At 50.7% G+C, this 26,541-nt stretch overlaps 2 protein-coding genes and 1 long non-coding RNA gene across 8 annotated transcripts in view; 2 read left to right on the forward strand and 1 right to left on the reverse strand.

The window, feature by feature from the left end:
• The window catches only part of RPS6KA1 (ribosomal protein S6 kinase A1), a 41,192-nt gene extending 22,596 nt beyond the window's left edge, over positions 1-18,596 (forward strand). For 3 of the 6 annotated variants that reach the window (XM_080567212.1, XM_080567214.1, XM_080567216.1), the window contains 21 exons: positions 1,552-1,605; positions 6,505-6,621; positions 7,840-7,921; positions 8,228-8,308; positions 9,112-9,191; positions 9,808-9,914; positions 10,508-10,545; positions 10,668-10,810; positions 11,409-11,479; positions 11,733-11,821; positions 12,041-12,105; positions 13,113-13,215; positions 13,535-13,662; positions 14,143-14,268; positions 14,732-14,821; positions 15,084-15,242; positions 15,459-15,620; positions 16,245-16,321; positions 16,494-16,611; positions 17,044-17,181; positions 17,495-18,596. In XM_080567212.1, the coding sequence (XP_080423338.1) occupies positions 1,552-1,605; positions 6,505-6,621; positions 7,840-7,921; positions 8,228-8,308; positions 9,112-9,191; positions 9,808-9,914; positions 10,508-10,545; positions 10,668-10,810; positions 11,409-11,479; positions 11,733-11,821; positions 12,041-12,105; positions 13,113-13,215; positions 13,535-13,662; positions 14,143-14,268; positions 14,732-14,821; positions 15,084-15,242; positions 15,459-15,620; positions 16,245-16,321; positions 16,494-16,611; positions 17,044-17,181; positions 17,495-17,617 (2,151 nt within the window). In that variant the 3' untranslated portion in view covers positions 17,618-18,596. Of the gene's footprint in view, positions 1-1,551; positions 1,606-3,321; positions 3,625-6,504; positions 6,622-7,839; positions 7,922-8,227; positions 8,309-9,111; positions 9,192-9,807; positions 9,915-10,507; positions 10,546-10,667; positions 10,811-11,408; positions 11,480-11,732; positions 11,822-12,040; positions 12,106-13,112; positions 13,216-13,534; positions 13,663-14,142; positions 14,269-14,731; positions 14,822-15,083; positions 15,243-15,458; positions 15,621-16,244; positions 16,322-16,493; positions 16,612-17,043; positions 17,182-17,494 lie in introns of those variants that run through there. The other 3 variants (XM_080567215.1, XM_080567217.1, XM_080567213.1) reach the window with 2 other exon arrangements.
• A 663-nt stretch (positions 18,597-19,259) lies between these two features.
• On the reverse strand, positions 19,260-22,731 carry LOC308182516. The gene is made up of 2 exons (XR_013941848.1): positions 22,682-22,731; positions 19,260-22,594 (listed from the first exon to the last, which is right to left on the reverse strand). It is a non-coding gene; the product is annotated as an uncharacterized lncRNA (long non-coding RNA).
• A 985-nt stretch (positions 22,732-23,716) lies between these two features.
• Positions 23,717-26,541, forward strand: part of LOC308182505 (uncharacterized protein) — a 30,441-nt gene continuing 27,616 nt past the window's right edge. Inside the window, exon 1 of the mRNA XM_080567310.1 lies at positions 23,717-23,818. The gene's annotated coding sequence lies outside the window, so the exon portion shown is untranslated. The remainder of the gene's footprint in view (positions 23,819-26,541) is intronic.

The following is a 26,541-nucleotide window of genomic DNA, read 5'->3' on the forward strand; positions in this document are numbered from 1 at the left end:
GTCCCCGCGAGGCGCTGAAGAGCCCGAGCCACGAAGGAGCGGGTTTCCTTGTGGGTGCGTGCCATCCCCAGGGGCACGGTGAGGGTTTTGTGGTCACTTCTGGGCACTAGGGCTCGGGAAGGGCTTCAGTTGTGGCTCTGCCGGCTGCCGAGCACGTCGGCTTCCCACCATGGTGGGACAGCCACCTTCTCCCAGACCTCCCAAAAGAGACCTCGGCCACTCCTGCACCACGGTGGAGGAAGGAGGGGAAGAGGTGAACGCAAGGGCCCCCCTCCGATCTGATCGAGCCCTTCCGGAGCTTAAACCCAGTTAATTCTTAATTCTAATCTCGCTGTTTTTGCGGCTCCTCCCTTCCCTCAAGGCTCGCTTTTTCTTCTCTCACTTCTCCGTAGCTCCTGTCCTACTTTCAGACCTGCTGGCAGCCAGTCGCAGTCGCTCTGCCTCGCGCTGCGCCCACCCGGTGACATTCTCGGCGCCGCAGAGCCCTGCCAGCGCCGCAGGCTCCCACGTGTTCGTCGTGCTGACTAACGGCTATGAAAGAAACAACAGAAGTCACAGCTCAAGTCTCTCCTTAGATCCCTTCTGTGCGCAGTCACATGCGTTTTATCTCATCTGCGAGCTGAAGGCATGGACCTCTCAGGGGAAATGTTTCGAGTGTGATTTGATTTTTGGGGTGGTTTTTCTCTTCGAGCTTCGGCTTGTTCTCTCAAAACCAGACACGAGAGCATCTAGCTGCCACAGCTTATCTGCGTGCATTCATAAAAATGTAGCAGGTTAGGGATCTACGCTCTGTCCATCCAAAAACTTCTTCCCCATCCGAGTTTTTGGGAGGAGAAGCGTCCGTTTCCTAGCTGAGCAGCAGTTCTTTCCTAAGCTCCCTTTAAATGTTTCTGCGTTTCACCAGTAGGGTTCACAGAACTGCGTCTGGTCCCCGAGGCAGTGCAAACTAATATTTCTAATACTGCTCAGGGACCTGTCACAGCAGCTGAGCTGGCCCTTCCCTGCCCTCGAGGGATGTGGTGAGTTTTTCTGTTCGAATACGTTCCTCCTGGCTGCTTTAGAAATGCTGAGCGTGCCCCTGAGGAGAAGCCCTCTCCTCGCCACTGGGGTGCCAGACTGCTCTGCCATGCTGGAAACCTGGGGCGTCGCTACCAGAACAGATGCTTCTGGAGCCCGTCCAGATGTAACAGAGCAAAATCTGATTTAACGTTAATCAACCTGCCAGAAACCCAGTCTCCCTCTTTGGTGGTGGTGCTCTGGTTCTTGGGGAACACGTGTATCCACCTGCCAGCACCACGTCCTTCTCCGCTGCCTGTCGGAGCCTGTCAAAGGCTTTAAGAGCAGCTGGCTCCTCCTGGCTCCTCCTGGCTCCTCCTGCTCTCCTGGACCCACCAACACGGCTCAGGATCGCATCCTGAGGAGGGGTGTGCGTGGTGGGACACAACCGGGGGCTGTACACAGCTCGCCTAGTCTTGCTGAACAAATTCGTTGGGAAAACTTGAGCAGAGAACCACAGTCCCTCTGTGCTGACCCTCGTTTATTGTTCCGCAGGCAAAATCAGACATCACTTGGATAGAGAAAGACCTCGAGGACTCAACAGACAAGGTAAGAGAGCCTGCTGCAGACGCGTGCCTCCAGGAGACTCGTGCGTGCAGTTCGCACTTGGTGCCATGGCAGGTGGTCCCTGCAGCCTCACACGGGCACATGTGCGAGGGCGTAAGCAGCGCTCACAGGGACCTCAGGAAAAAAAAAACCCTTCCTTGCAGCACGCACCTAGCGACCCGTCTCAGCTAGGTGGAACTGCTAATACAGAAAGCAGCGATTAGTCACTTGCTCACATGACATCCTAGACTTGACTTCATCCTCCTCCTCTTTCCTCCCCACACCGAGCCCCTTTACGTGCTGTCACTTTTGTCTCCTGCAGCTTTCTGATCTTGTCAGCTTGCCGGGGCGGGGGCTCCAGCGGCGTAGTTACATGGGTGTACGGTGCCTTTTCCTGACCGTGTTTTTACGGGCTCCTCTCCCAGTGCTGGGTGGCTGATAGCACGTAAAATTGGTGCGGTCGGAACAAAATTTATCAGATCTTCGAGAAAGCGTACTGGGTTCGCGTGCTGGCTGCCTGCCTGCAGCTCCTGTGTGGCTTCACCGAGCAACGTAGAGCTTCCTTGGAAGTGGGGATGCTCGTCTGCAGACCACACGCTGTGGACGTGATTTCTGCTTTGCTGGGGCTGAGCGCAGTGGGTGTCAGTGAGAGCTGGGTCTCGCGAGGACTCCTGTTCAGCAGCCGTGCCGTGCGGGTTCACACTGTTCTCTGGCACCTACTCAGCCTCCCAGTTGCTTTGGACCTCGTTGTTGAGGTTCCCTTTGTAGAGCTGGGACCAGCTGGCTCCTGGTATGAAATCACTTCGTTATCGGTTATCAAAGAACACGGTGCAGGGTGGAGGAGGGAAGACATTCATAGTCTCTCTGGGTCCAAACCAAGATCCTCTTTTGAAACTCTGCACTCTGGAGGATTTCAGAAATCAATACTGACACGGAGTTATTTCTAATTGCAAAGGTGTGTGGGTGTCATTTTACTCATTTCAAGGGGTTTCTATCTTATCTGCGCTCTCTAGGGTGTTGCTGCAGAAGACATCTGTCTGTCCTGACCCACTGAAAAGGTCAAAGGGAAACATAGGCTTGGAGGGGGAATGAGGCAAAAAGGATTGGTTAGAAATAAAAAGGGGGAAAAAACAATCTAAATACCTCTCTTCTGTCCTGCCAATAAATCTGAGCAGCAGTGCGTTCAGAAGCTGTCTGCTTCAGAACTGCCTTTAAAAATAAAATACCTTGCGTGGAATTGCCCAGGGCGGCTCTTAGCTAACTCCACCATCCCCAGCAAGGACTCACATCCAGCACAGAGCTAGCGAAGGACTAGATGTAACCCCGGGGGTGGCAGAGGATTTGCCCGTGGGATCGGTGCACACCGAATCCCACTGTGAGTGACCCGTCACCCCCGAGCAAGTGTGAGAGCAGAGGTGTGCAGCTTTCCTAAGTGCTGTCACACTTCTGTGTGGGGTTTCTTCAGTTTTCCTTTTAAGAGAGTAAGAGGTTCCCAGAATACTCCCCTGCTGTGGAAATACCCCCGAAGTGTGAGCCTGACGTGAGATTTGTGCGGTACTAGATGGAAGTCAGGCTTCAACCGAGCAGACCACGCACATTTTCTGTGTTGTTTGAGCAGAGAAGCCAAACATGAACAAGGAGCCGTAAGAACTATTTTTCTTAAAACCAAAACTAAAAAAAAAAAAAAGTCCCAACCACAAGCCCTGTTGCTGGGGAGTGGGAGCGTGAACCTGCCTCGTGGTGCGACCGAGTCGCTCGTCTCCACTGCGCATCTGCCAGCTGGGCTTTAACCACCTGCATCTCCTCCATCCGGCAACCTCAAGCGTGCGGCGCCGCGGGGGCCGCCCTGTCCCCGGGAGCCGGCCGGCAGCGGGGCTGGGCGATGTTGAGCGGGATGGGAGAATGGAGAGGGACCCTAAGCTTCCTCGCATCTGCGCCTTCCTCAAGCTGTGGCTGCACAGGAAACACCGAGCAAAGCCCTGCAGCCTGCAGCTGCCTGCCCCCAGCCAGCTCTCCAGCCCGGTCAGTATTGCCAGCCGCTCGCTCAGGGGACTGCTTTGCTTCATTTTGGGTCGCTCGTTGCTCGGCCGAGGCTTCGGATGAATTTTCGGAGCAGCCTGGTTTGCTTTTCTTTTTGCTCCTCGTGGAATAGTTTGTTTAGTGGTGCTGTTCAGCAAGCTTTTAAGCCGGTGGTGAGAAACTTGGTGCAAGCGCAGGCTGTTAGTGCTACAGGTCGGTGGCACGCAGGTGTTTTTGTGCTGAAGACTTGTTCTCGTACGCAGCTAAACAAGCTGCTGGAGCTGGTCTCCAGAGCTGCAACCATTGAATTGCACGTTAGTGGATGAGTCCCTGGGGGGAAGCCTCCCTTGTGTCAGCAAGATGCTAAATTGCGTCTTAAAGATTTTCTCAGAAAGCTATCCACAACGTCTCCACAGCTGCCACTTTTGGTCGAGTTGGCGTGTACGCATGTTTGCTGGCGGGGTCTGGCTGGCAGGCTGCGTATGCAAATCTCTGCCCGCCGGGAGATGCAGCTCGGGCTGCTGAAACCACTTGCAGCCAAACACAGCGGGTCTTGCCGTGGGCCGAGGCAAAGAGTTCCTGCGGCTGTGAGCCTAGAACGGGTCCAAACGTCTTGGAGGTGGACGCGAGTGTTCATTTTAAGTGTTCCTCTCTGCATAGGTGCGCGAGGCTGCAGGGTGAAATATGCTCAGTTACACAGGTGCTGTTGCTGCGTAGACTTGGTTTCTTTCTAATGTCTTTGTGAAGATGGCAGGAGGGGAGGGAAGAAGCCCCGGTAGCCTGCAGACAGCCCTGTCTTGACACAGCTGCCCCTCAGGGTGTTTAGGGTACCGGCTGCTCCTTTTACTGTGTCTGATGGCTTGTGTGACTCTGCTTCTGCACCTGAATGCTCTGACCACGAGGCAGGTGGGGTGGTCAGAGCCCCTCGCGTGGGCTCACAGGAGCGTTCCTACAGCTCCCAGCTGGTCCCGTCCCGGGGTCCCCCAGTGAGGGACAACGTGGAAGGACCACAGGAGGAGTGAGAGCCTGTGGGGTCCTCTGGGCTAACTCTGCTGGCTGGAAATGGGAAGCTGTTTGTAACCAACAGCTGCCTGCCTCGGGCTAAGCCTCCAAATGAAACCAGAAGTGCAAAGCGGCTGGTTTAAGCTGAGAGATTGTATGGAATGTGAGAACTTGGTGGTACGGGGGTTTTAAGGTCTTGACTGCGGTCGCTGAGGTGATGGTAAGAGCAAAAGGCAAGATAACGTGGGGGGAGCTTCTGTCCGGCCACCCTCATACCTGTATCATACACCCGTGTCGTGCTGAGGGCGAGTTTCTCTGCCAGATCCTCGTGTCTGAACAGTGTGGGATCCCGAGAAAGCAAAGCTACCAACAAACATGGACCAAAGCTACTTCCTAATCTAGACAAAAGGCAAACATGAGAGTGGGAAAGGAAGGGTGCGCGGTGCCGTACTGCAGGTAGGCGACCACATCCGTGTGCTCGGCGCGGCCGCCCTCCCCAGGAGGTGTGCGAGGGTGGGCAGTGGGCTGGGGTTCGGCGTGTGCGGGAGGCGGAGGCTGAAGCTTGGTTCCTGTTGTTTTTAAAAGCTGCTTTAATGAGGCGCCTTCCAGAGCAAGTCTCTGAATAGTTTTAGAAAAGGAAGTCTGAATTTCCCCCCACACACACTTGGCAAGAGGAAAATCTAAATAATAATCCCAGCTTTGTGGTGCTCTTTGATGGCCACACCTGCCCTGGGGTCGGAGATAACCAAGTTTCGTGCCCTTTGGAACATAATTGCTGGCCTTCGGGTCCAAATAGCAACCAGACCATGGCTAACACTGGATAACGTGGGGCTGAAGTGCTAAGAAACCTGGACTCGCCCTTACAAGCCGTGTGGCCACAAGGGGTTTCTGGCCTGAGTAAGATTCAAGTCTGTAGCAGTGGGAAGTTGGCTCCAGCTCTCCCCATGGACCGTACGGGAGGTGCTGGAACAGGTCTGGGGCATAGGAAACCTAGGTGTAGGCCCACTGGCTAGGTGTGATCCGTGAGAAGTAGAAGAAAAGGCACAGCTGCAAGGCTGGAGGCGTGAAAGGTCTCCTTCTGCTTGGAGATGGAAATAGGAAGCGGCACGAGGTGCCTGGGCTTTATGCACCAGGGGGATGGACAAGTTTAGCTGGGGAAAGGAGGTGTTTCTGCATCACCTCGCTGTCCGTGGCTGCTCTCATACACTGCTCAGACCACTCGGGTCTAGCTTTGTTGGTAAGTTTATCCTGGGTACTGCTGGTTAGATCTCTTTTCCATTTTTTTCTTTTTTTCTTTCTTTTTTTTAATAAAAGAATGTGTTTTAAACAAAACATGTGCCAGAGACCTTGGCTTCCCCTCAATCTTCTTGAAGGCTTGAGTCTGTTAAAAAGCATCATCTGTATGTGCTGAAGATGCACTAAGACTTATGTTGCAGAGTTGCTCAGATTGCTGAGCAGATGGGCTCCAACATGTCTGATTTTTGCCAGCCCTGGCCGTGTTTTGACAACAGTGCTGTATTTTTGTGTTGTGGGATTTTTAGTGGCATAAACACTCCTGTTTTTGCCACCAGTGCCTTAAAAAGGAAGGTGCTTTTAAGCACTCTTCTGAAATGCAGTTCAAAGAAATGAAAGGACAAGGGAGCGTAGGGTTTGGGGAGAGTGTGGGATATTTAACAAGGCTGCCTAGTGGAAGCCTACCGGTGACTGATCTGTTCCAGATGTTGAAGCCAGGAGATACCTGTGACAAGCACCAGCTTTTCTGGTTCTCTCAGATGTGGTTCCTGTGAGTCTGCAGCTACAGTCCCTGTTCCTTACTTCGATAAGGCTTTTTCCCCCCTTGTTCAGGAGTATATTCCAAATCAACTGTCCCCTCTTTTTCAGGGTGAAGGCGTTGTGAAGGAAATCAACATCACACACCATGTGAAGGAGGGCTCCGAGAAAGCCGACCCTTCACAGTTTGAGCTTCTGAAGGTTCTGGGCCAGGGCTCTTTTGGCAAGGTGAGTTCAGTTCTTCCTGTGTGTCATGCCAGATAAGTGATCTTCAGAGAGATGACAAAAGGGACTGTCCCCAGCGTAACCACCTTCCTGATTCTCACCGGATCGTGGCTGGTGAGAATCTGACTGATAAGCCCACTTAGCAAATGGCTGCTTCTAATTTGGAAGGCAGCTGTAGAGACGCCTTCTCGTAAAGGCCAGGCTGTATGTCCAGAGCCTCCCTGTAAGTCTTTTTTCAGACGATCCGGAGGAAAGAAGTAGTATCCTGCTTGTGAACGCAGGTGTTGCACAAGGCAGAGGGATGCCTGCGGCCCTCTAGCAGGCTGCCAGACTGCTTGGTCGAACTGAGGACCTGGAGGTCTGGGGCTTGCCCCTCTCTTCTCAGAAACGATGCTGTGAACCAGGGCTGGTTTTGGCCCCTGTTTACAGTCCAGTTTCCCTTCTGTGAAGGGTGAAGGAAGTAGCCTGTAACTCTTATCTATTTCAAAGTGCAAACAGTCCAGGTCTTTTGCAAGATTATCTGCTCCCACATTAAGTCTTCAGCTTCTTGTCAGTTCCCATCACCAGCGGTGAGGGCTCATACGGGAGTGGGCGCTGTTACCTGTGCAGCTGCAGCACTGGGCTTTACTGCAAAGAATAGCAGAGGCTTTTTGAAGCTGCCTAAAACCAGGCAGTACGGCACATCAGGGAAGGGAAGGAGGTAAAAATCCAGCAAGGATTTCTGAACAAAGAGTTGCTCTTGCTGTCAAACTGGCATGTCACCAGGAGGCTTTGTGTTACGTCAAAACATCACGGTGAGTCTCCCGAGATGTCGGACACTGAGTGGCAGGGGCTGAGAGTAGGTATGGTGACTCCTGTTCTGTAGTGATTGCTTCAAGCTAAGAACACGAGGCTGCTCAGGTCTCTTAGTCACAGCTCCCAGGCATCAGTCACAGCCCCACGGCAACTGCAGGAAGGAGCAAGAGGTGTGGAAGCCTGGTGGAGGAAAGTGCAGTATAAAAGCACGAGTGCTGTAATGGCTGGAGATAGGGTGTAAGGCATCCACACACAGCACTTTCCTGAAAACCTCATGGGGTTTCACATGGCGAGCTTGAGGTACAGCTTCCCAGACCTGTGGCCATCTGCTTCTTAGGGTTGCTGTGGGGTTTGCCACTCTGGGAGGCATCCAGCTCCTCGTGCTAATGTTTAGTGCTTAGCTCACGTGTTCTTCTTCTGCCTCAGGTTTTCTTGGTGAGAAAAATAACACCGCCAGACAGCAACCATCTCTATGCCATGAAAGTGCTCAAGAAGGCAACGTTGAAAGGTAGGAGAGTCTTACTGTGATGCTCTTTTTCTCCAAGTCCTAAAGACCGCTGGCAAGTTGCACTGGGAAAATGTCACAGCAGTCACTGCTGGCCCTGGGGTGATGCGGGTGAAAGAGAAGTATCTTTACCTCAGCCAGAGGTAAAGATACCTCTTCTTTTTGTCTCCAAGAGACCACTGTTGCAGTGCTGGAGGTAGAAAAGATCTGCATCAAACTGCCTGATCTTTTTAGGACTAGGGGCAAGGCTGGTACCGGGGTAGTGTGTGCCTCTTTCAGTGCCTGAGCTGTTCCTCTCCTTTCCCACAGTGCGTGATCGTGTAAGGACAAAGATTGAAAGGGATATCCTGGCTGATGTGAACCATCCCTTTGTGGTGAAACTCCACTACGGTGAGTGCGAAGCCAGCTGGGACTCTGGGAGAGGGTACCCAGCTGTGCTTCCTAGCCGAGGGCTGCAGCCCTGAGCAGACACTGACTGCTGTTAAACACAATAAAGACACTGCTCCAGGTGTGCCTGCTGTGGGCAGGCAGAGGAGCGTGAGGCATCCAGCAGCAGGCTGGTTGGAGGCTCCTGGGAGATTCTCGTGGTCCCTAACAGGTTTCAGATGCTGAAATGGTGAAGAGGCCTTTATCAGTCTGTATCCCTCAGTGGCTGTGCTGCTCCGGAGCCTTCACAGTCCCCTTAAAGCAAATCTGTGTCTGGAAAGGCCTTTGGTCTCCGGCCCATTCTAGCTGTTGAATGGGGAACAGGGCATTGGCCAGGAGAAGAGGTTTAAACATCAAACCCTTGGGATTAAAACATTAATTCAGGAGAAATTGAGAAAGCAGAGTCAACCGGTCAAGCTAGAGTATGGCAGGATTAATGCTCTGACTCTGAGGAAATTGAAGACGCCTTCTTTCCCTATAAAACGACCAGTGTATCTCTCAGTAGGGCACCCCTGGTGGCAAGGGAGTAAATCCTACATAAAATGACACTTTTCTGCAGTGCCAGAGTCTTCCTGGTGAGCTTCCCTTAAAACATCATGGGCAGGCTATGTCATTTACCCCAAATAATTAGCCCTACCTGTGTGTAACCTACGAACAACGGAGGGCATCTGCACAGCTGAAGCCACTGGGGTTTAAGTGATTACTGTAACACCACTGAGCTTTCTCTGAGCAGAGGGGTCTGATTCCTGCTCTGGCTTGTGTTTCAGCATTCCAGACAGAGGGGAAGCTGTATCTCATCTTGGATTTCCTCAGAGGAGGTGACCTTTTCACTCGGCTTTCCAAAGAGGTGGGTATATTCTGGCATCGTGGTGGGTTCTTGAGGCTCTCAGTTCACGTGTGCTTAATTACCTGGAGAAGCGATTGACTCTTGCAAAGTCTTTGAGAGGGGTAAAAAACCTCCAGCCTGCTGCTAGCCCACAGCTGGCAGGAGGAGAGGATGTCTCAGGAACCCTGTCCTCTGGCAGAAAAGCACCAGCACAGAGGCAGCTCTCACCTCCTCAGCGGCTTCTGCCGAGCATCACATTAAGAACGAAACCAAGCACGTGCTGCGTTCTGCTGTGGTGTTGTCTAGATGTGTTGTTTCGCTGGGACAGGGTGAGGACATGAAACGGGAGGGGCAGCAAGTTGTGCCAGATGAAGCCAACTGGGAACATAACCTGGTTAATGTAAACATTGAGGTTTTGGTTTTTTTTTTAACTGTCTGCTACCTAGCAACCTTGTTTGTTTGAGTATTGATGCTCAATTGATGCTTTAGGGTGGAGGGCAAATCCTGTGAAACTTTGGTCTGAAAAGGCACAAGGGAGAAATGTGGGTATGAAAGCAGCTGCATGGGTGCAGCTGAAGTGGTCCTGCTGCCAGGGTTGTAACCCCTGTGCCTGTCTGCTTCCTCTCCCTTACCACAGGTCATGTTCACAGAGGAGGACGTGAAGTTCTACCTAGCAGAGCTGGCTCTGGGACTCGACCATTTGCACAGCCTGGGAATCATATACAGAGATCTCAAACCGGAAAAGTACGTGTGGCACAGCCGAGCCAGGGATCCGAGTTCAGTCCCAAGCCTGTAGTCAGAACACAGCCTTGTTCCGCACAGCCAAAGCTGACTGATGCCCCCAGGCCAACCAGATGGAAGGCAGCAGAGCAGATCGACAAGGCTCTTGCTCCTCACTTCAGCAGTTACGGCCAGGAGCACTGTGGAGGCAGCATGTGCGCACCACATGTCTGAGCATTAATCCTGAGCCAGCTCTGGGCTCCAGCTTAAGCAATTGAGAGCCTTTGGAAGAAAAAGGCACCACACGGGGCCTCTGAAGAGGTGCAGAGCAGCTGCATGACTCGGTTGTTCTTACCTGGGATATGTGGGGGGATCAAAGGTGCTGCAACCTGCTGGTTCATTTGTTCAATGGGAAGCTGAGTGTGTAGAGAGAAGGGAGCTGCTTTCTCCTGCTTATGCTTTGGTAATGGAGTTTGAAGCACTGGGGTTGGAAAGAACAGATAATTTTCTTCTCTGGAGTTCTAGGGACATCTCTGATCAGCCTCCAAGGCATGTGCTGGTTCTAACCAGCCTTTTTGCAGATAATAATGTGGTTTTTTTCTTCATCCATGCTGCAGCATTCTCCTGGATGAAGAAGGACACATCAAACTCACAGGTAAGGCACTCCACAAAAACACTGTGCTCCAGCAAGCCTGGTTCTTGATACGGAGCTTTTCTTCGACCTCTCCACTCTGTCAGAGCAGGTGGGCACATGCTAATGGTTTTTCTCATACGTAGATTTTGGCTTGAGTAAGGAGGCAATTGACCACGAGAAGAAAGCCTATTCCTTCTGTGGGACGGTGGAATATATGGCACCAGAAGTTGTGAACCGTCAGGGCCACTCCCACAGCGCTGACTGGTGGTCCTACGGGGTGTTAATGGTACGTACCAAACCATGCCTTCGGAAACCTGGCTTCTCAGCAGCTGCTCAAGTGGGAGCTCTGAAATCCCCTTGCGTGATTCTGCACGTCTAAGAGATGTGCTGACCTGGGGATGTTCCCAGCGCTCCCTGGAAGGACGCTGTAACAGGCTGCTCAGGCAGTGTGGGCTTGCAGCCAGGCGTGCCTGTTTCTCAGGGGAGGCAGAGCTCCTGCGGCTGTCCCGCTGCTGGGCTGTGCAGCGTGGGCATCCGTGTGGGCATCCGTGTGGGCATCCGTGTGGGCATCCGTGTGGGCATCCGTGTCAGCCCCGGCGCTGGGCTGGTGGTTGCTGTGCGGATCTGGTGCCACCATCTGGCAGTTGCTGAATCCAAGGGCTCTTAGGAGCAGGCGCTGGCTTGAACACATCCCTGCTGCAGACTGATACCAGGCTCCCTTCTGAGAATACGATGTCTGCTATCTTACTTCAGAGCTAGGCTTTTGATCGCTTGCAAGGCTTTTTCTAGCTTTGGAGAATTCCCAGCTGAAGGTGTAACGAGATCTGTGCAGCCCTCAGACTTGCTCATACATGTGACCGCCCCTTGTTCTCTTTCTCTCCCAGTTTGAAATGCTCACTGGCTCACTGCCGTTCCAGGGGAAAGATCGTAAGGAGACAATGACCCTCATCCTCAAGTAAGAGGAGTTTCTCTTCCGTGTGTGTATAAAGAGGGCAAGCTTGCTGCTCTTTCTCTGAGCGTGTTGCAATTTGGGGCTTCTCACAACTTAATGGCATTACTTGGCGAGTGGTTTGGTATCAACAGTTAGTTTGAAGGGTGCAGTATAAAATGCCAAACAGATTGTTGCACTTTCAGGGGTGGAGGTACTGCAGTTGGCTTGTGGGTTGACTTCTTTAAACCTGCAACTGATTGCGTAACTTCCTCTCTAGAGCAAAGCTGGGCATGCCTCAGTTCCTGAGCTCTGAAGCACAGAGCCTCCTGCGAGCCCTTTTCAAAAGGAATCCAGCCAACAGATTAGGTAAGACATTTTTTGTTTCTGAATACACCTGATGCTGTATCTGGGCCTCTCACGTCCTAGTGGGTCAGCAGCGTGTTTGCACTTGTGCTGGGTTAATGGGCTTGGTTCATTACAGCCAGGTTCCCCGTAATGCCTGGTTGTGTTGCATACATGCTAATAGCCTTCACTTTGTTGGTGGTCCTGATTAAACGTTACACGCTCCGCGGGTGCTTCTTTCAGGTTCTGGTCCAGATGGGGCAGAAGAGATAAAGCGCCATCCTTTCTACTCCACTATTGACTGGAACGTGAGTATCAGGAATTCAGCAGCAAACTTCCACACCGTGCAGCGCCAGTGCTGCGGTTCTCTGACTTGACCGGAGTAATTGCAGTTGTGCTGCTCGCAGACTCACCAGCCATGGCAGCGCTACCAATCCACGTTCCCATCTATTCTAATTATCCTTCCTGAAACTAAAATGCTGTTTGTTACACGAGTAACCGTCTCATACTCGAGTTGCCAATGATCTCACCCTGGTTTGAATTTCCTGATCTCTCAGAAGTAAGGTGCAGCTTACAGCTGGGGTTTGGCACAACAGGAGTTGCCTTGCACAGAGTAGGAAGGACTCAGGGAAATGTTTCTGGCAAGGCGATGCGTTGTTCTGTACAGAGAAACAGGGCAATAACTGAACCTGCATTTCCCAATTGCTTCTGGCCAACTCCCCGCTTTACCACATAGTTTTATTTCTTCCCTGTTTTCCCTTACATTCAGAAGTGATTTTGAAGAGCAGTCTTTTAATGCTTTCAAGGCACCCAGCATGCTGCTAGGATGAACCGCCAGCAACGCTGTCAAGCTTATTTCAAATTTTTGCTAGAAGAAGCAATTAAAAAAGGATACTTGTGGAGGTGCTGGGATATGAATGTCCTCCTGGGGCATTTCCTCTGGCTGTCCCCAGAGACACACGTGACAGCAAAGTGTTAATGGGAGTTAGGAAGCAGTAGAAGGGCCTGGTGGAGTAAATACTTCATGGATACTGCTTTTGGAGTAGGGCCAAGTTGCACATAGAACACTTTTTTTTTTCCTTGAATGCTGTATTGTGGGTGGTAGAAATTCATAGTATTTCTCCACAAACTGACTCAAAAGTACCCTACTGGCAAAGAAGTCATCCCCCAGACAGCTGAGCTGTAGTTAAATGCTAAGTCACAAGGCTGTTTCTGGTTCTGCAAAGTCTCTTAGCCTCTCATTCCTAGCAACTCTTTGCACCCTTCTGAGTGCATTGACCTATCAAAGCACTTTCAATCTGTCTTTACTTTGCAGAAGCTGTACCGAAGAGAAATCAAACCGCCCTTCAAGCCTGCAGTAGGCCAGCCTGATGACACTTTTTATTTTGACACAGAATTTACATCACGTACACCAAAAGGTTTGTATGAATTCATGCAGCCAAAGCTTTCTGTGTGAAATAATACTGTACAGATTATTACATTATACAGATTATACAGATTGCCTATGCCATTAGCACGAGGTTTGCCTCCTTCTAGTGCTGCCAGCTTCAGGTAGTGGCAGCAGCGAGGAGTCCTAGCTGTAGATATGCAAAGTGTTACTGGTAAGCTCGGAGCTGCGTGGTATGGCTTTTGTCTGGAATAACCTAAAGAGCAGCCGTAGCTTCTGGGGAGCAAGGGGAAAGCTTCTGCTTCCGCAGGGCCAGCCCTTCTTAAGTTTTCTTTCAAATCCTGTTGCAGATTCCCCAGGCATCCCCCCTAGTGCGGGGGCCCATCAGCTCTTCCGAGGCTTCAGTTTTGTGGCGACAGGCTTGATGGAGGATGGCAAGGTGAAACCTGCCCAGCCCCCTCTGCACTCAGTGGTACAGGTAAAAAGTGGGGCAGAGGAACAGCTGTGCTGAAGCTGCAGTAACTCTCCGGAGTACTCCAGAGGGGGGTTGCAGGACCCGTGTGCTGTTTGGAGCAGGGCTAAAGGAAAGCCTGAGACAGTGTTATTCTGTTTTGGATTCTTGCATCCTGTTGTTCTTTCTTTTCTGTTGACTGTCATGGGCAAAGGTCAGCAGGGCACTTCGAGTCTGTTTGCTTTCCTCTCTCCAGGCGGACCCATGCTAGCGGGAGGTCTGTGCAAATGCTCACAGGTTGAAAGGTGCCACAGAAATGCACCATGCTAGATGCAGATAGCATTAGCCTACTGACCTATATTTGCCTTGTTCTCTTCTCCTCCCTCTTCCCAGCAGGGAGGAGAAGCTGTGGGATGTAGCAGACAGCAGTCTGTCAGGTTGCTCTGCGTTGCACAAACTGTTCCCTGAACTCTCCCAGCTCATCTGCTCTCCACTCTCCTGTTGCAGCAACTGCACGGCAAGAATGTCCAGTTCAACGACGGCTACGTGGTGAAGGAGGCAATTGGTGTTGGCTCCTACTCAGTGTGTAAACGCTGCATTCATAAAGCAACCAACATGGAGTACGCAGTCAAGGTCTGAGATTCACACTCTGAACTGAACTCCCCTGTTAGATTTCTGCTGATCCCCACGATGACCAAAATAATACCAAAGAATAAAATTGATTTCCCTGCTTGTATGGGGCCTAAATGTGCAATTCTTGTGCTGTATAACTGCACAAGCTTTCTTATCTAGAAATAGTGGGGAAACAGCGTTCTCCTCTCTCACGGAGGGAGGACAGCATTTTGCCGTTCTGTGCAAAGCTTGCTGTGGCTACGCCAGATCTTAACAGATAAGTTAGACATAAAACTTTGGGGTTTGGGGACACAAAACCATTGAAGCAACTGGGGGATTTCTTGAGCTTATTGCTGCAGAGGGCAGGGGACAGGGAATGGATATAGTATTGTATGTCTGCAGCTCTCTAAACGTTCAGCTGCTTTGCTGTGTCCTGGCCGCTTCCCCATCCAGTTCTGGCTAACGCTTGTCCGTATTCTTGCAGGTTATTGACAAGAGCAAGCGAGACCCTTCCGAGGAAATCGAAATCCTCCTGCGATATGGGCAGCATCCCAACATCATTACCTTGAAAGACGTGAGTGTAACTTGAATGACTTCTTGTGTATATGTTTATATGTTTATGAAGTGCAGACTGGTCTGCGGGGGTCAGAATGCAGCTCCAGCACGGGCAGCCCAATGGCACTGCTCCCCGTATCACTTTGGGGTGGGGAAGCTTCCACGCAGTACAGATCCCAGCTCTGCACTGTAGGCTTCTGTCTGCTTCTTGGTGGTAGAAATATAAAAAGGAAGCTTGGGAAGCGGTTTTTGATTAACCCCCTCCATATTTGCTTTGGTAGGTTTATGATGATGGGAAGTATGTGTATCTGGTGACTGAGCTGATGAGAGGAGGGGAGCTGCTGGATAAAATCCTCAGACAGAAGTTTTTCTCAGAGAGGGAGGCCAGTTCGGTCCTGCACACGATCTGTAAAACGGTGGAATATCTGCATTCTCAAGGGGTGAGTATGGTTACATCTGTTTTCCTAGGCAGCTGCCGGGCATTGCACTGCACTTCCTCTCCTCCAGGGAGTAACTGTGCCTGTCAGGACTACTGTTTCTTGTGTTGCTGTCTTGGCAAGCCAGATGTGGGGCCAGAGCAGGGGCTGAGTATCTTGATGCAGCTTCAAACCCTTGTTTTCTTGGGGTATGAGAATGGCGCTTTCTTTTCTCCACAGGTAGTTCACAGGGACTTGAAACCCAGCAACATTCTCTATGTGGATGAGTCAGGGAACCCTGAGAGCATTCGCATTTGTGACTTTGGCTTTGCCAAGCAGCTGAGGGCTGAGAACGGCCTTCTCATGACTCCTTGTTATACTGCAAACTTTGTGGCACCCGAGGTAAGCAACTTTCGGACTTGAGACTTCAGTAGCTGTCACTTCCCTCCCTGAGACTGTTCTCACTCTGCACAGATAGGTCTAACTCATGCCTGTTTTGGCATATTTTGTATTAGAATAGGTAATTACAGAAATAACAGCACTTGTAGTACTGAACAAATATGCAACTCTAGTGCAGTTGCAGTGCCGTCCTCCAACTTGCGCTGTCCTTACCTCTGCAGCTGCTGGGGGCTTTGCTTAGGGCAGTGAGACTTAAAAATCTAGTGATTTTGTAGGCTGCTTTTCTTCCTGACTAACTGACCTGTTAAAAGTGGCGGGGTTATTTTCCCTTCATCTGTCTTGGTGCGGAAGAAAGAAAAAGCTGAGAAGCAATGAACATATATGCAGTGTCACCACGTTGGAACTGCTTTCCCGCTTGTCATTTTGATGTGGCTGGGGGGTTTCCTCTGTTCCATGAAGCCAAAGTCTGATTTGAATGGTGACCTTTAGTCCCTGACTTTGCTCTTCAGTAGGGCTTTAGAAGCTTTGCATACAGACTACACGCAGGGGTCATGCCGCTCTTTGCAAGCTGATATGAGCTCAACGACAAGAACTAAACACTTTTTCTCTGTTGCTTACTCTTTCCAGGTACTAAAGCGGCAAGGCTACGATGAGGGCTGTGACATCTGGAGCCTGGGAGTTCTCCTTTACACAATGCTTGCAGGGTAAGTGCCTCCATCGTGTTGGAAGGCAACAACGGGGACAGCGATCCCCTTGCCCTGAGCCGTGCTCCGCTGTGCTAGTTGGACCTCTCCTCGTGGGTTACTGCTACCCGGAGTCGCTCCCTGGCCTGGATACAGGGCAGTAACTCACACGCTCGTTCTCTTCTCTCCTCAGCTGCACTCCATTTGCAAACGGGCCCAGTGACACTCCAGAAGAGATCCTGACCCGAATAGGCGGGGGGAAGTTCTCTGTCAGTGGAGGCAACTGGGACACTATTTCTGACATGTCCAAGGCACGGTTTGATATTCAGCTGCATCGCATTAAGGGGTTGGGGTCAAGCACAGCCAGTTACTGTGAGGCGAATTCAAAGCAGGATGGGGAGGGAGGGCAGAAGAGAGAGGAGAAAGGCAGCAGCGTAGCTTCTACCCCATACACAGCTTCCCCATTAACAGCTCAGCAGTGTGCCTCTGCCTGCTTTGTTCTAGCTCTGGTTGTGAATATTTGCATGCAGCACCAACCTCGTGCTTGAGCCATGCTGGGTTTGTTGCTGTGTTATACCTCCCAGGCCCACTGAGAACATATTTTATGCAAAAGGGGATTGATGTCTGGGGTCCTTAAACCTGGCCTCTGAATTTAAATCCTAATTTGGGAACAGGTGGGTGGTATTTTTTTCCTTTAAAGTATGAAGTCTTCTAAAGTCTAACTTTCCAAACGATGCCTTTAGGATCTGGTATCAAAGATGCTTCACGTAGATCCTCACCAGCGCCTAACAGCCAAACAGGTCCTGCAGCATCCGTGGATAACTCAGAAGGACAGCTTACCCCAGAGCCAGCTGAATCACCAAGACCTTCAGCTTGTAAAGGTACAAAAGCTGCGCTGGGTTCCTAGTATGCCTTGGGCTCTTTGGAAAGCAGTTGTCCTGCTAAAACCTTGGTGATAGTATTGTGGGCAGAGCAGGGTGGAAGGTTGTAGAGCTCTGGGCCAGGAGAAGCAATACGGATGTTTTTTGGCAGGAAAGTTTAGGAAGAAGGTTCTTTAACTGCATGTCAATAAGGGAGGGAGATTTAAAGGAAAAAGAAATGCTGCTGGCTTTGTCTGGGGGTGTGGCTACTCTGCTCCCTCATCTTGTAAAGCCTCTTCAGCACCTGAATGACTTCTCATGCCTTCTCTCCAAGGGGGCGATGGCTGCCACGTACTCTGCACTGAACAGCTCCAAGCCAAGCCCCCAGCTGAAGCCTATCGAATCTTCCATTCTGGCACAGAGGCGGGTAAAGAAACTTCCTTCCACCACACTGTGAAAGCGGGGCAGTCTGCAGCAGCGCGGTGCAGTGCAGTCACCAGACTTTGCACGACCTACTGAAGACGGGGGGCAGGAAACTGGGCAGTCAGTGCCTGCAAAGGAGCTCCCTCGAGGACTTTTTCTCAAATCCACATCAAGGCCAAGTGCCTTCCGCCCCGAAAGACTTGTTCCTCCTTGTGTGGACTGATCTTTGCTGAGAGAACTTCACTGTAAAACTTTTTTGAAGTGTAAATTGTCAATTTTTAAAGACATCCATCTGTGTATATGAGAACTAGAATGTATAACTGATGTCAAGTGGCACTAAAAAGCAGCTCTGATTCACCCGTTCCCGTGTAGGGCCAGATATTTGTTGTAGCTACATCATTTCTTGGAATTGATCTGTTTCAACGCCAATGCAGCTGGAAGACTGCAGAATGTTTGGGTTTTTAGGCTTTGGGTTTTTCCTCCCTTGAAACTCTGGATGCCCTTCCCAAAGTCAAACTTGCAGACTCCTAGCCAGCAGCACTTGTGTTTGTAAAGACCTTCCCCCCTTCACCTCACTGTGCGTGTTCAGAGTGTAAGGTCGGTTTTCAGACTCGGTTTCTTCCTTTTCCTTCCGCCCTCCCCTGGGCCACACAGCAGTTCTCTGAACAAAATAAACCCCGTGTTTTCCAGACCCTCCTGTAGATGCTCAGATCGCCGGAATACCTGCTAGGTTTGGCTCGTCCCTTCCCCCTGCCCTCCCGTCTTCATGTGAGCTCACCCCAGGGCTCCCTGGGGATCCTGGCACCCAGGCAGGCGTGGACAACAACGAACCTTCTCCTCAGCAAAGCTGGGGCTTTGGGCTGGCTCTTACCATCGCTGGTTTTCCTTTCACTCTGCAGGAATCTGTGAAACAAACCATCCTTTTTTTAATTTAACTTTCTTCTACAGCTGGTAACTCAGGGTTTCTTTCTGAATTGTACAATAAACGTGTCATTCAGTCGACGTTACTTTACTGACTGACTTTTAGCTGCAGAATAAGCGACCCCAGCCCTTTCCCCCTGTCACACGGGGATAACGACTCTTGGCTGCCTCTTGGGAGAGCTGCAAAGCTTTTTCATCTGGCCCTGTGATGAGAAAACCAGCAGTACTGTAGTAGGGCTGCGTGTTATGCCACCTTCCCTCAGGTGTAGTGTGTCACTTTGCAGCAGGAAATAACTAGAATTAATTGTGAAATAATGCAGTAATCAACATGAAAGGTGGCAGGATGTGGGCTGTGGAGGGGAGCTTCTCTCAGGACATTTTAATGTTCATAGAAACCAATGCCTGGAGGTAAACTGTTCTAGAAATGTATTCCAGACCCATTCTCACTTGCAGGGAATTGCTAGAGCTCTCCTGGCTCGGTGGTGGCCGTTCCTCGGGAGGAGCAGGAGAGCTGCGGAGACTGCAAGTGCTCAAGAACGCGACTGAAGTCAGTAAATGTTCTCACATGAATTTCTCCTACTTTTGCCCGGTCATATAACGAGAGGGGAAACTTGCTTGTTGCTTTGTCCTTTTGCTTAGTCCTAGTTGACTCTAAAATGGAGAATTCAAAAAAAAATTCTACAGCTCTCTTCCTCCTCCTCTACCCTTACCCAGGCAGGTCCTGTTTTACTCTCTGGAGTAGCCAGTGAGAGGCTGAAACAGGGATTGTTTCAATATTTATTCCAAGTGCTGTCCTAGTGCCCAGTGCCTCTGAGAGGAGAAGGCCAGCGTCAGTGCGTGCTCTGTCCTCTCACCGGGATTGCCGCAGCCCCCAGCAGAGCTGGATTTAATGCTTTTAGGCTGGATCGATGCCCTTGACCTGCGTGTGCTAGGTTGCCTCTACTGTGCTTCGGGAGTCAGCAAAGATAAACTGATGGAGTGGCATCTGTTGTAGCAGAGATGTTTGCTCTAATACGCCCAGTGGTTTCCTTGCGGCAGAGGGGCTCGTCTGGGATAACGGGACGTTGTGCTGAAGGCAGCAGAGCCCCGGCTGCGCACGTTGCCTTCCCTTACAGTACCTGCTCCTGGCACGGTGCTCGTAGTGCTGCCAGTGAACCTGCCTGACGTTTACCACTGCGTGCTGACTCGCGCCAGTGACAGCAAACGTTGGGTACCTGAAACGAGCGCAGTCGTTATAAATGGCTTTGTCTGGAGCCCGGGTCAGTCCCTGTGGGCGCTGCTGGGGCTGAAGCAGACACCGCAGGAACTTTTCGGGCTGTTTTCTGCCTTGTGCTTCAAGGGCCGGTCTGAAGCAGTCGGATGGCAGTGCTGGTCAGGATGGGCTTAAACCAAATGTTCCCCCTGCTGGAACGGCAGCCTGCATGTTTGTGGGGAACCGTACGTGTCTGAAAACCAGCCAGGAACAACGCTGCACCCTGGGCGTAATCCTCCCTGCGGTGGTGCTGCTGGGGCCAGCTGGGGACAGCTCCACGGTGTTTAGGAGACCGGGTACAGGGGTGCTGAGCTCTGCAGTCGGAGCCAGCCGTCCCCGGGGCCCGCCGGCACCGCAGAGAGCAGCGACTGCGAAGGGCTGCACCCTGCTTTCCGGGCTGTTTTTAGCCAAGTTGTTACAAGTGATCCTTCTGTAAGTTAAGAACTAAGTTTTGATTTTAAGTTCCAAATCAACAAAGTGCTGTTACTTTTCTAATTCCAGTGCTCAATAAAAATGGACTTGTTGATCTTTCTGTGTACGAGAACTGTAGGTATTTGTATGGGTCAGCTGGGCCCCCTTTGTGGTTTTCTCCTGACAGTATTAAACCTTCCCCAACATGCAGTTGGGACCAACTGCTGTCATCTTAATTGAGATTCCGTTACTTGGGGTGCAAGTGGGGCCTGTGCTGAGCTGGGGCTCTTAAACCTGTCGGGGAGAAGCCAGCAGATGCCTTGGAGAGGACCAAAGGGCTGCTCTCACAAGAGTTTGAGGCCATTCAGCTCAAACGTGGGTCAAGGAGGATGCACAGGCCACCTTCCTTCTCAGTTTGAAAAGGGACAGAAATGTGTTTAATTTTCACACGCAGAGAAATCTTTAGAAGGAAAACTGCTTGTGTTATTTCAGGTGTTTAACAGGCAACTTGACCTTTAAGATTTCATCCTATACGTCTATATGAAGGCTCAAGGGAGCAGAAATCCCAGAATCCAGCCTCTGATCGCTGAGTCTACCTGGAAATATCGTGTTAATCCGCAGATAAGGAGCCTGGAAATAATACTGAGCATCTCTCTTTGTATGAATCCAGCTTTTGTATAAGAAAGGTTAAGCCTTCTGATTTGGGGGCATAAATCAGCAATGCTTTCTGTTGTAAAAGAGGTTGACCCAGCTGAGAGGCTGTTTTCCTTCTTCCCACTGTGTAAAGTAGTCGTGCCTTCCTCTTAATGACACGGTACTGACCTCTGTCAAATTAAACAGAGCATAAATAAATGTACTTTGGCCTGATAAATATTCCCATCATGAGTACTCGGGCTGTCTTGAAAACTGAAGGCCAGTAACTTTCTCAGCAATCGTCCTTTTTTTTCCTGAGTGAAATTTCACCGAGCAACTGATCTGCGTTTTAAGCGTCAGTCTGGCCGATGCAAATATCCTCTTCAAGTCCCCCACCTCCAGATTAGTTCACGTAATTCTAACTTTCTCCTGCGTCTTTTGCTGTCTGTAGATGGGTGAGACGCACTGGGGACGGCGCAGCTGGTGGCCTCCGTGGTGCCACCACCTCCTAGCAGCAGCCCCTGCCGCCTTCCCAGAAAAGCAGGGGCTTCGGAAACGCTCGGTGACTGCCGGCGTGTGTGACGGTACGTGGGGCGGATGCTGTGCTTTCATGTAATATTCAACAATTTAATCCCCTTTTAAAGCAAAGACAACATTTAAAGTATATCAAGGTCTTCTTTTGCAAGTACACAGGGGGCTCTGAATAAAACCTTCATTCATGCTATACAAGCTGGAGGTCCACTGCCACTCCATTTTCTTGCCTCTGGTTATTAAAACATCAAGCTGTCTGACTACTTAAGCTCAGCTAACTTGCTGCCTTCCTCCTTTTGTGCTACACTGGAACACCTGCCATTAATACTAATTCTACTCCGGAGAGAAACTCCCTTTCAGATATGCTTGTCTGAAAATAAATTGACATGTAAAAGGTCTCTTTTGTCAAGAAGTGCATGTAAAGTGCTGGGGTAAGAAGCTGATCGCTTACAAAAGGAGCCACCGACTCTTTAAATTATGAGTGTGAAGGGGGTTATAAATGTTAAATATGGGGGGTGATGTTGTAAATGGGCCGACGTGATACGACTAGAGAAGAATCACATAGCTGCGTCCTCTGGTTGTTATTAGACTTTAAGATTTGGGGTGGTTTTTTTGCCTAAACCTGTGGCAGTAAAAGCGCTGCATTGTCTCGGGGTGAATAGCTGGACTCTGTAGGAGCCCATTTGGAGAAAACTTTTTTTTTTTTAAAGAAAAAGTATTATTAAGAACACCTCCCTGCTTTTTAAGACACGTGACAAAAACTAAGAGCATTGGTGATGAGTACTTTGATTTAGATGTTTAATGAACTCCAAGGCTCTGCTGTTTCTCCTGGGACAAAAATTTGTACCCCTTTCAGTTAAGAAGCTGCAGAAGAACCCTTGGGTAGTGTTTATTCTGCCATACAGGCAGCAGCGTGAGACAGCAAAAGGTAAATATTTTCATTCCTGACGAAAAGAAAGGTTTTCTTTGTGTTCCTCACACCCTGGGGAGTTTATGGCTCTCTATTAAGAAAACATTTTGAAGTATGTTCTTTGGGTCAGGCTTGGGAGTGGAAGGATGCTGCTTCAAAACCTGCTTTGATACTGACAAGCGGAGTCTGCGGTGGCGATGGGAGAGCGTCGCGCTGTGCGAGCGTCCTGCCGAAGCGTTCCAAGCGCAGGCAAAGCTGTGAGCACCTCCGGGATCCCAGGGCTGCCGACGAGGGTTCAAGTCCCGTGGCACGGGCCTGGCTTTCAGCTGCTGCTCGTTGGCTTCCTAGGTCTTCTAGCGAAGAAATGTTTCACTTCGTAATTAAGAACAAGCCGAAATGTGTTCAGGGTTGAAAGAACAAAAGTGAAATGTGCCAATTACCCAAACCCTTCTAGCTGAGCTGGTGTCACTTCTGGTTTATCAAACAAGCACAGACTCTTGTGTGATGAGTAGCTCCTATGCTGTCTTACTTTTAAACAGCAGATGGTGTTAGAAACCTGTAACAGGTGGAAGCTCTTCAGTTTTATGTGAGAGATCAGAAGTAACAGCAATTTCTCGTTTCCCTAGGGGTAGTTCCTTCAGGAGATAAACAGCAAAAGCTGGCCATGGACTTGGATATTTGTAGAGAAGGAAAAACTTCTAAATCACACGTGTTCATATGAAAGAAAGCAATTCTGGCCTCACTTACTCTGGTTACACTAAAAGGAACCTGGCAGTGTTCTTCATAATTCTCTGTTAGCACCTCTAAAAGAGAGGTGTAGCAGGGGGAATGAGCTGTGTTTGCTGGTGTGCCTCAAAATCCTGCTCCAATCTGCCGTAGTCGATTGGTTTCTTGTATATGATAATAGCACTTCACAAGCTTAAAGTGTTTTATAAACATTTAATTACTGCAGCATTTGACTCAAAGCCAGAAATCTCTCATTCATCTGCATCTTGCAAGGTCTGTGAAAATGATATTCAAATTACAGAATTACAACAAGGGTTGAGTTCAAACTTCACTTACAGAAGCCTCCGTTAGCTGAGATTTGTGAGCATCGCCTGTCTTCGCTTCCAGATTCGCAAAGCGAATTCCTTCCTCGGCAGTGGAAACGGTAAAATGTTTTTGCATGCCTACGGATTTGAGGACTTGTGAGCACCCCAGGACAGGGAGCTGTATTTAATCTGGGAGAACACTGTGCTAACGTCCCCTCGGCCCGTGCTGTGCGAACTTCTGAGGCAGGCAAGGACTTTTACATCCAGATGAGAGCCCTGTTGGATGCCCAGTCCCCGTAGCGTCCTCTGCTGTCCTAAGCAGTAGGAAAATGATTATTTGTTAAGAGTCGCTCTTAATCACCAAACCACTTGCAATTGTAACGGGGCTTCTCCACCCCAGCCCTACTTTTTAAAGAAGGTGGAGAGAGGCAGGCTTACAGGACGGTTTTCCGCTGCCCCAAGCCTGCCCTGCTCCATGGATCTGAGCCTGCTGGGAACATGCAGGCATAATGGGCTTTGTGACACCGAGTACAAGCAGCGCTAGAGGTAAAAGAGCTTGGGTTGGATGAGTAACTCCCACCTAACCGTCTGCCTCTTCCACAGCTCCCCTTTCTGTACAGCAGGCTCTTAAGGGCAGACTTGGTGTGCCGTATAGAAACCTCTTCCTTTCCATGAGAAAGGGAGATGTCGGCGGGCCACGCGCGTGCTCTCTTGGATGCGAAGGCTTGCTGCTGGGCAGGGCAGGGGGCCCAGCTCAGACATGGTTTCCCTGCCAGAAACGGTAATTCTGACGACGTATTTTGAGCGGCACTTCAATAAATGCCATTGCTGGCAATCAGACCCTTCCGGCTGAGACAGATCACTCGTTTCAAGGCCCCGATCGCGCTCTCTTGGGTGAGTTTGGGCACACGAGAGAGCAGCTCGCGAGGAGGAACAGGAGCGGAGCAGGGCAGGGAGCTCCGCTGGTGCTTCATTAAAGCCGGCTTTTCTCCTCGCGGCAGCGCGATTTCACCGGGCCCGCCTCCCAGATCCAGCTGCCGGGCTCCAACGCTCTGATCTGTGCATGGGGTGCGCTGCTAATTAGGGAGGCAATTCCCATGGATACCGGGAAGGATTGTCTGTGCCGGCAAAAGTGATCCCAGCTGGGGAAGCGGGGAAGGAAAACGCGTTGAAATATTCGGGAAGAAGCTTCAAAAGTTTCTGGAGCTGTAGGTGGAAAACATTTCTGGCGTTGCTGCATCCCAACGTGTAAATCATCATTGTTTTAAACCTAAGGTGCAGGCTGTTTCCACGCCGGTTTACAGGAGTTCACCCACGTCATTGGTTCCTTTGGCTGCTGGAGCATTTACCAGCAGGGCGGAGCTGAATTTGCCCCCTCGTTACCTGCACCCACTCGGGACCGTGCCCTCACCCCTGCTCTTGTACCCGCAGGGTGCCCTCTGCTCGGACGCGCAGCACGGGAAGGATCTTTCCAGAAAATGGCAAACAGTTTTTGTTTCCATGAAGGCAACACCCTGGGCGAGGCAACGCGCTCTCCGGGGAAGGCACGCGCTGGCGGGCTGGTAATTCTGGTTCCCTCAGCAGCGCGGCGCCGGTGTGCGCGGCTTCGGTACCTCCCCGGCCTTTGTGCCTCATCCTCCTGAAATGCACGGATTTAAATAACTTATTTCTGTGTGAATTCATATTTGAAGGGTCTGTTCAAGGAAAAAGAGCACTCCCTGGTAAAAAGAGAGGGGGGAATACCTAGTCAAGTAGCGCCCGGATGTGGAAAAAGAAACAAATATGGTTTAAAATTATTTTGTAATTGTTCAGCTGCAAGGCCTTATGTTCCACTTGCAGTGGGGGTAAAAAACCACTTTTTATTTAAATAAATAATAAAAGGTATTGTTGAAGTTTTTTTTTTTTTGCTTTGGGATTGTTTGGAGATTTTTGGGAACATCCTCACCAATGGTTGTAACTTGGATGTATTTTGCTAAGTGCTCTCCGGCAGAAGCTCAGGTACTTCTCAAGCCGTTTCTAGCTTGCACAAACACAGAACGAGAGAGGCAGGCAGACTGTTAGGTCGGATTTCCATCCCTTTCTCATCCAGGGCACCTGCTCCCCTCTCCCTCCCCCTCCGAGTCCTCCCAGCTGTCTGTCTGTCTCATTTATGTCAATTAGAGATTCAATGCTGCCTGATTTAATTGGCCTGACTTTCCCCTCTAATAGAAGCCCCACGAAGGCAGGGCGTGCAGGCAGCTCTCTGCGGGCTGCCTGCCTGGGGATGGAGCCCGTCCCGCGGTCGGGCCTCGTTTGCAGAACACAATAACCTGCTTGTTGCTATCAGCTGCGATGGAAAGGTTGGTGACCCCCTAACAGGGACGGGACCTGCGCGATGACGTTATCTGGAAGCTTGGTTAAGGAATTTGGGCAGCCGCTTGCTCGCTGTGGGGAGGCTGAGCTCTGCCACCCGAGGCAGCCTTCCCCTGCTCGGAGGCTGCCTCTGTGGGTGGCAGCTGCGAAGCTTTCACCCGCTGTGTCTGGAGGTGTCCTCCCCGAGCAAGGCTGCCCGAGAGCCACGTTTTGGGGCTCTGCAGGGAGTAAAAGCCTCTCGAGCAAAGTTTTTGCCGCCCTTCTGCTCCCCCTCCGACAACCGAATCGCAGGAACCAGGCCTGACCTACTTCTTCTCCCTGGCTCCTCGCTTGCGTTTCCCTGACAAATTACGAGGCCCTTCATCTCCCGGCAGAAATGTGAGTTTCCCAAGTAGCTGGCCCACAGAGGCATAAATATTAAACAGCAACAGTACCATCTAGTGACTTTGACTCACGGAGAGCATCAGTTAAGATGGGGACAAGGAAATGGGTGCATTAAGGAGTCCGAGCAAAGCCCCAGATGTGCAGACGAGGTCTTATCTCTGGGTTCATTTGGATATAGGAAACCAAGCGTGCTGGTGCCGCACCAGCCTCTCGCTCGATGTGACGCTTCCTTGGGAGACAATCCCGTTTTTAGCCTACTGACTCCCCGCTGAACCCAGCCCTGACCCACGCTCCCTCTGCTGGTAACGAACTAATTTATTTAACGTGTTCACAACTTCGCGCACACCCCCACGCGCACACAACAGCAAATCCTGGCAGAAGCACGCGATGAAATTTAGGGCTGCGGCGATTTCTCGGTCCTGACGAACGTGCACCTTTTGGCTCTGATGAGCCAGGAGTGAAATCCTGAATTGGATGCATAAACTAAATAGACACGGTTCCATTACTGCATCAAAAACAGGCCTAAAACTGAG

This window comes from Anser brachyrhynchus (genome assembly GCF_964034855.1).
Source record: "Anser brachyrhynchus genome assembly, chromosome: 24".
Lineage (NCBI taxonomy): Eukaryota > Metazoa > Chordata > Aves > Anseriformes > Anatidae > Anser > Anser brachyrhynchus.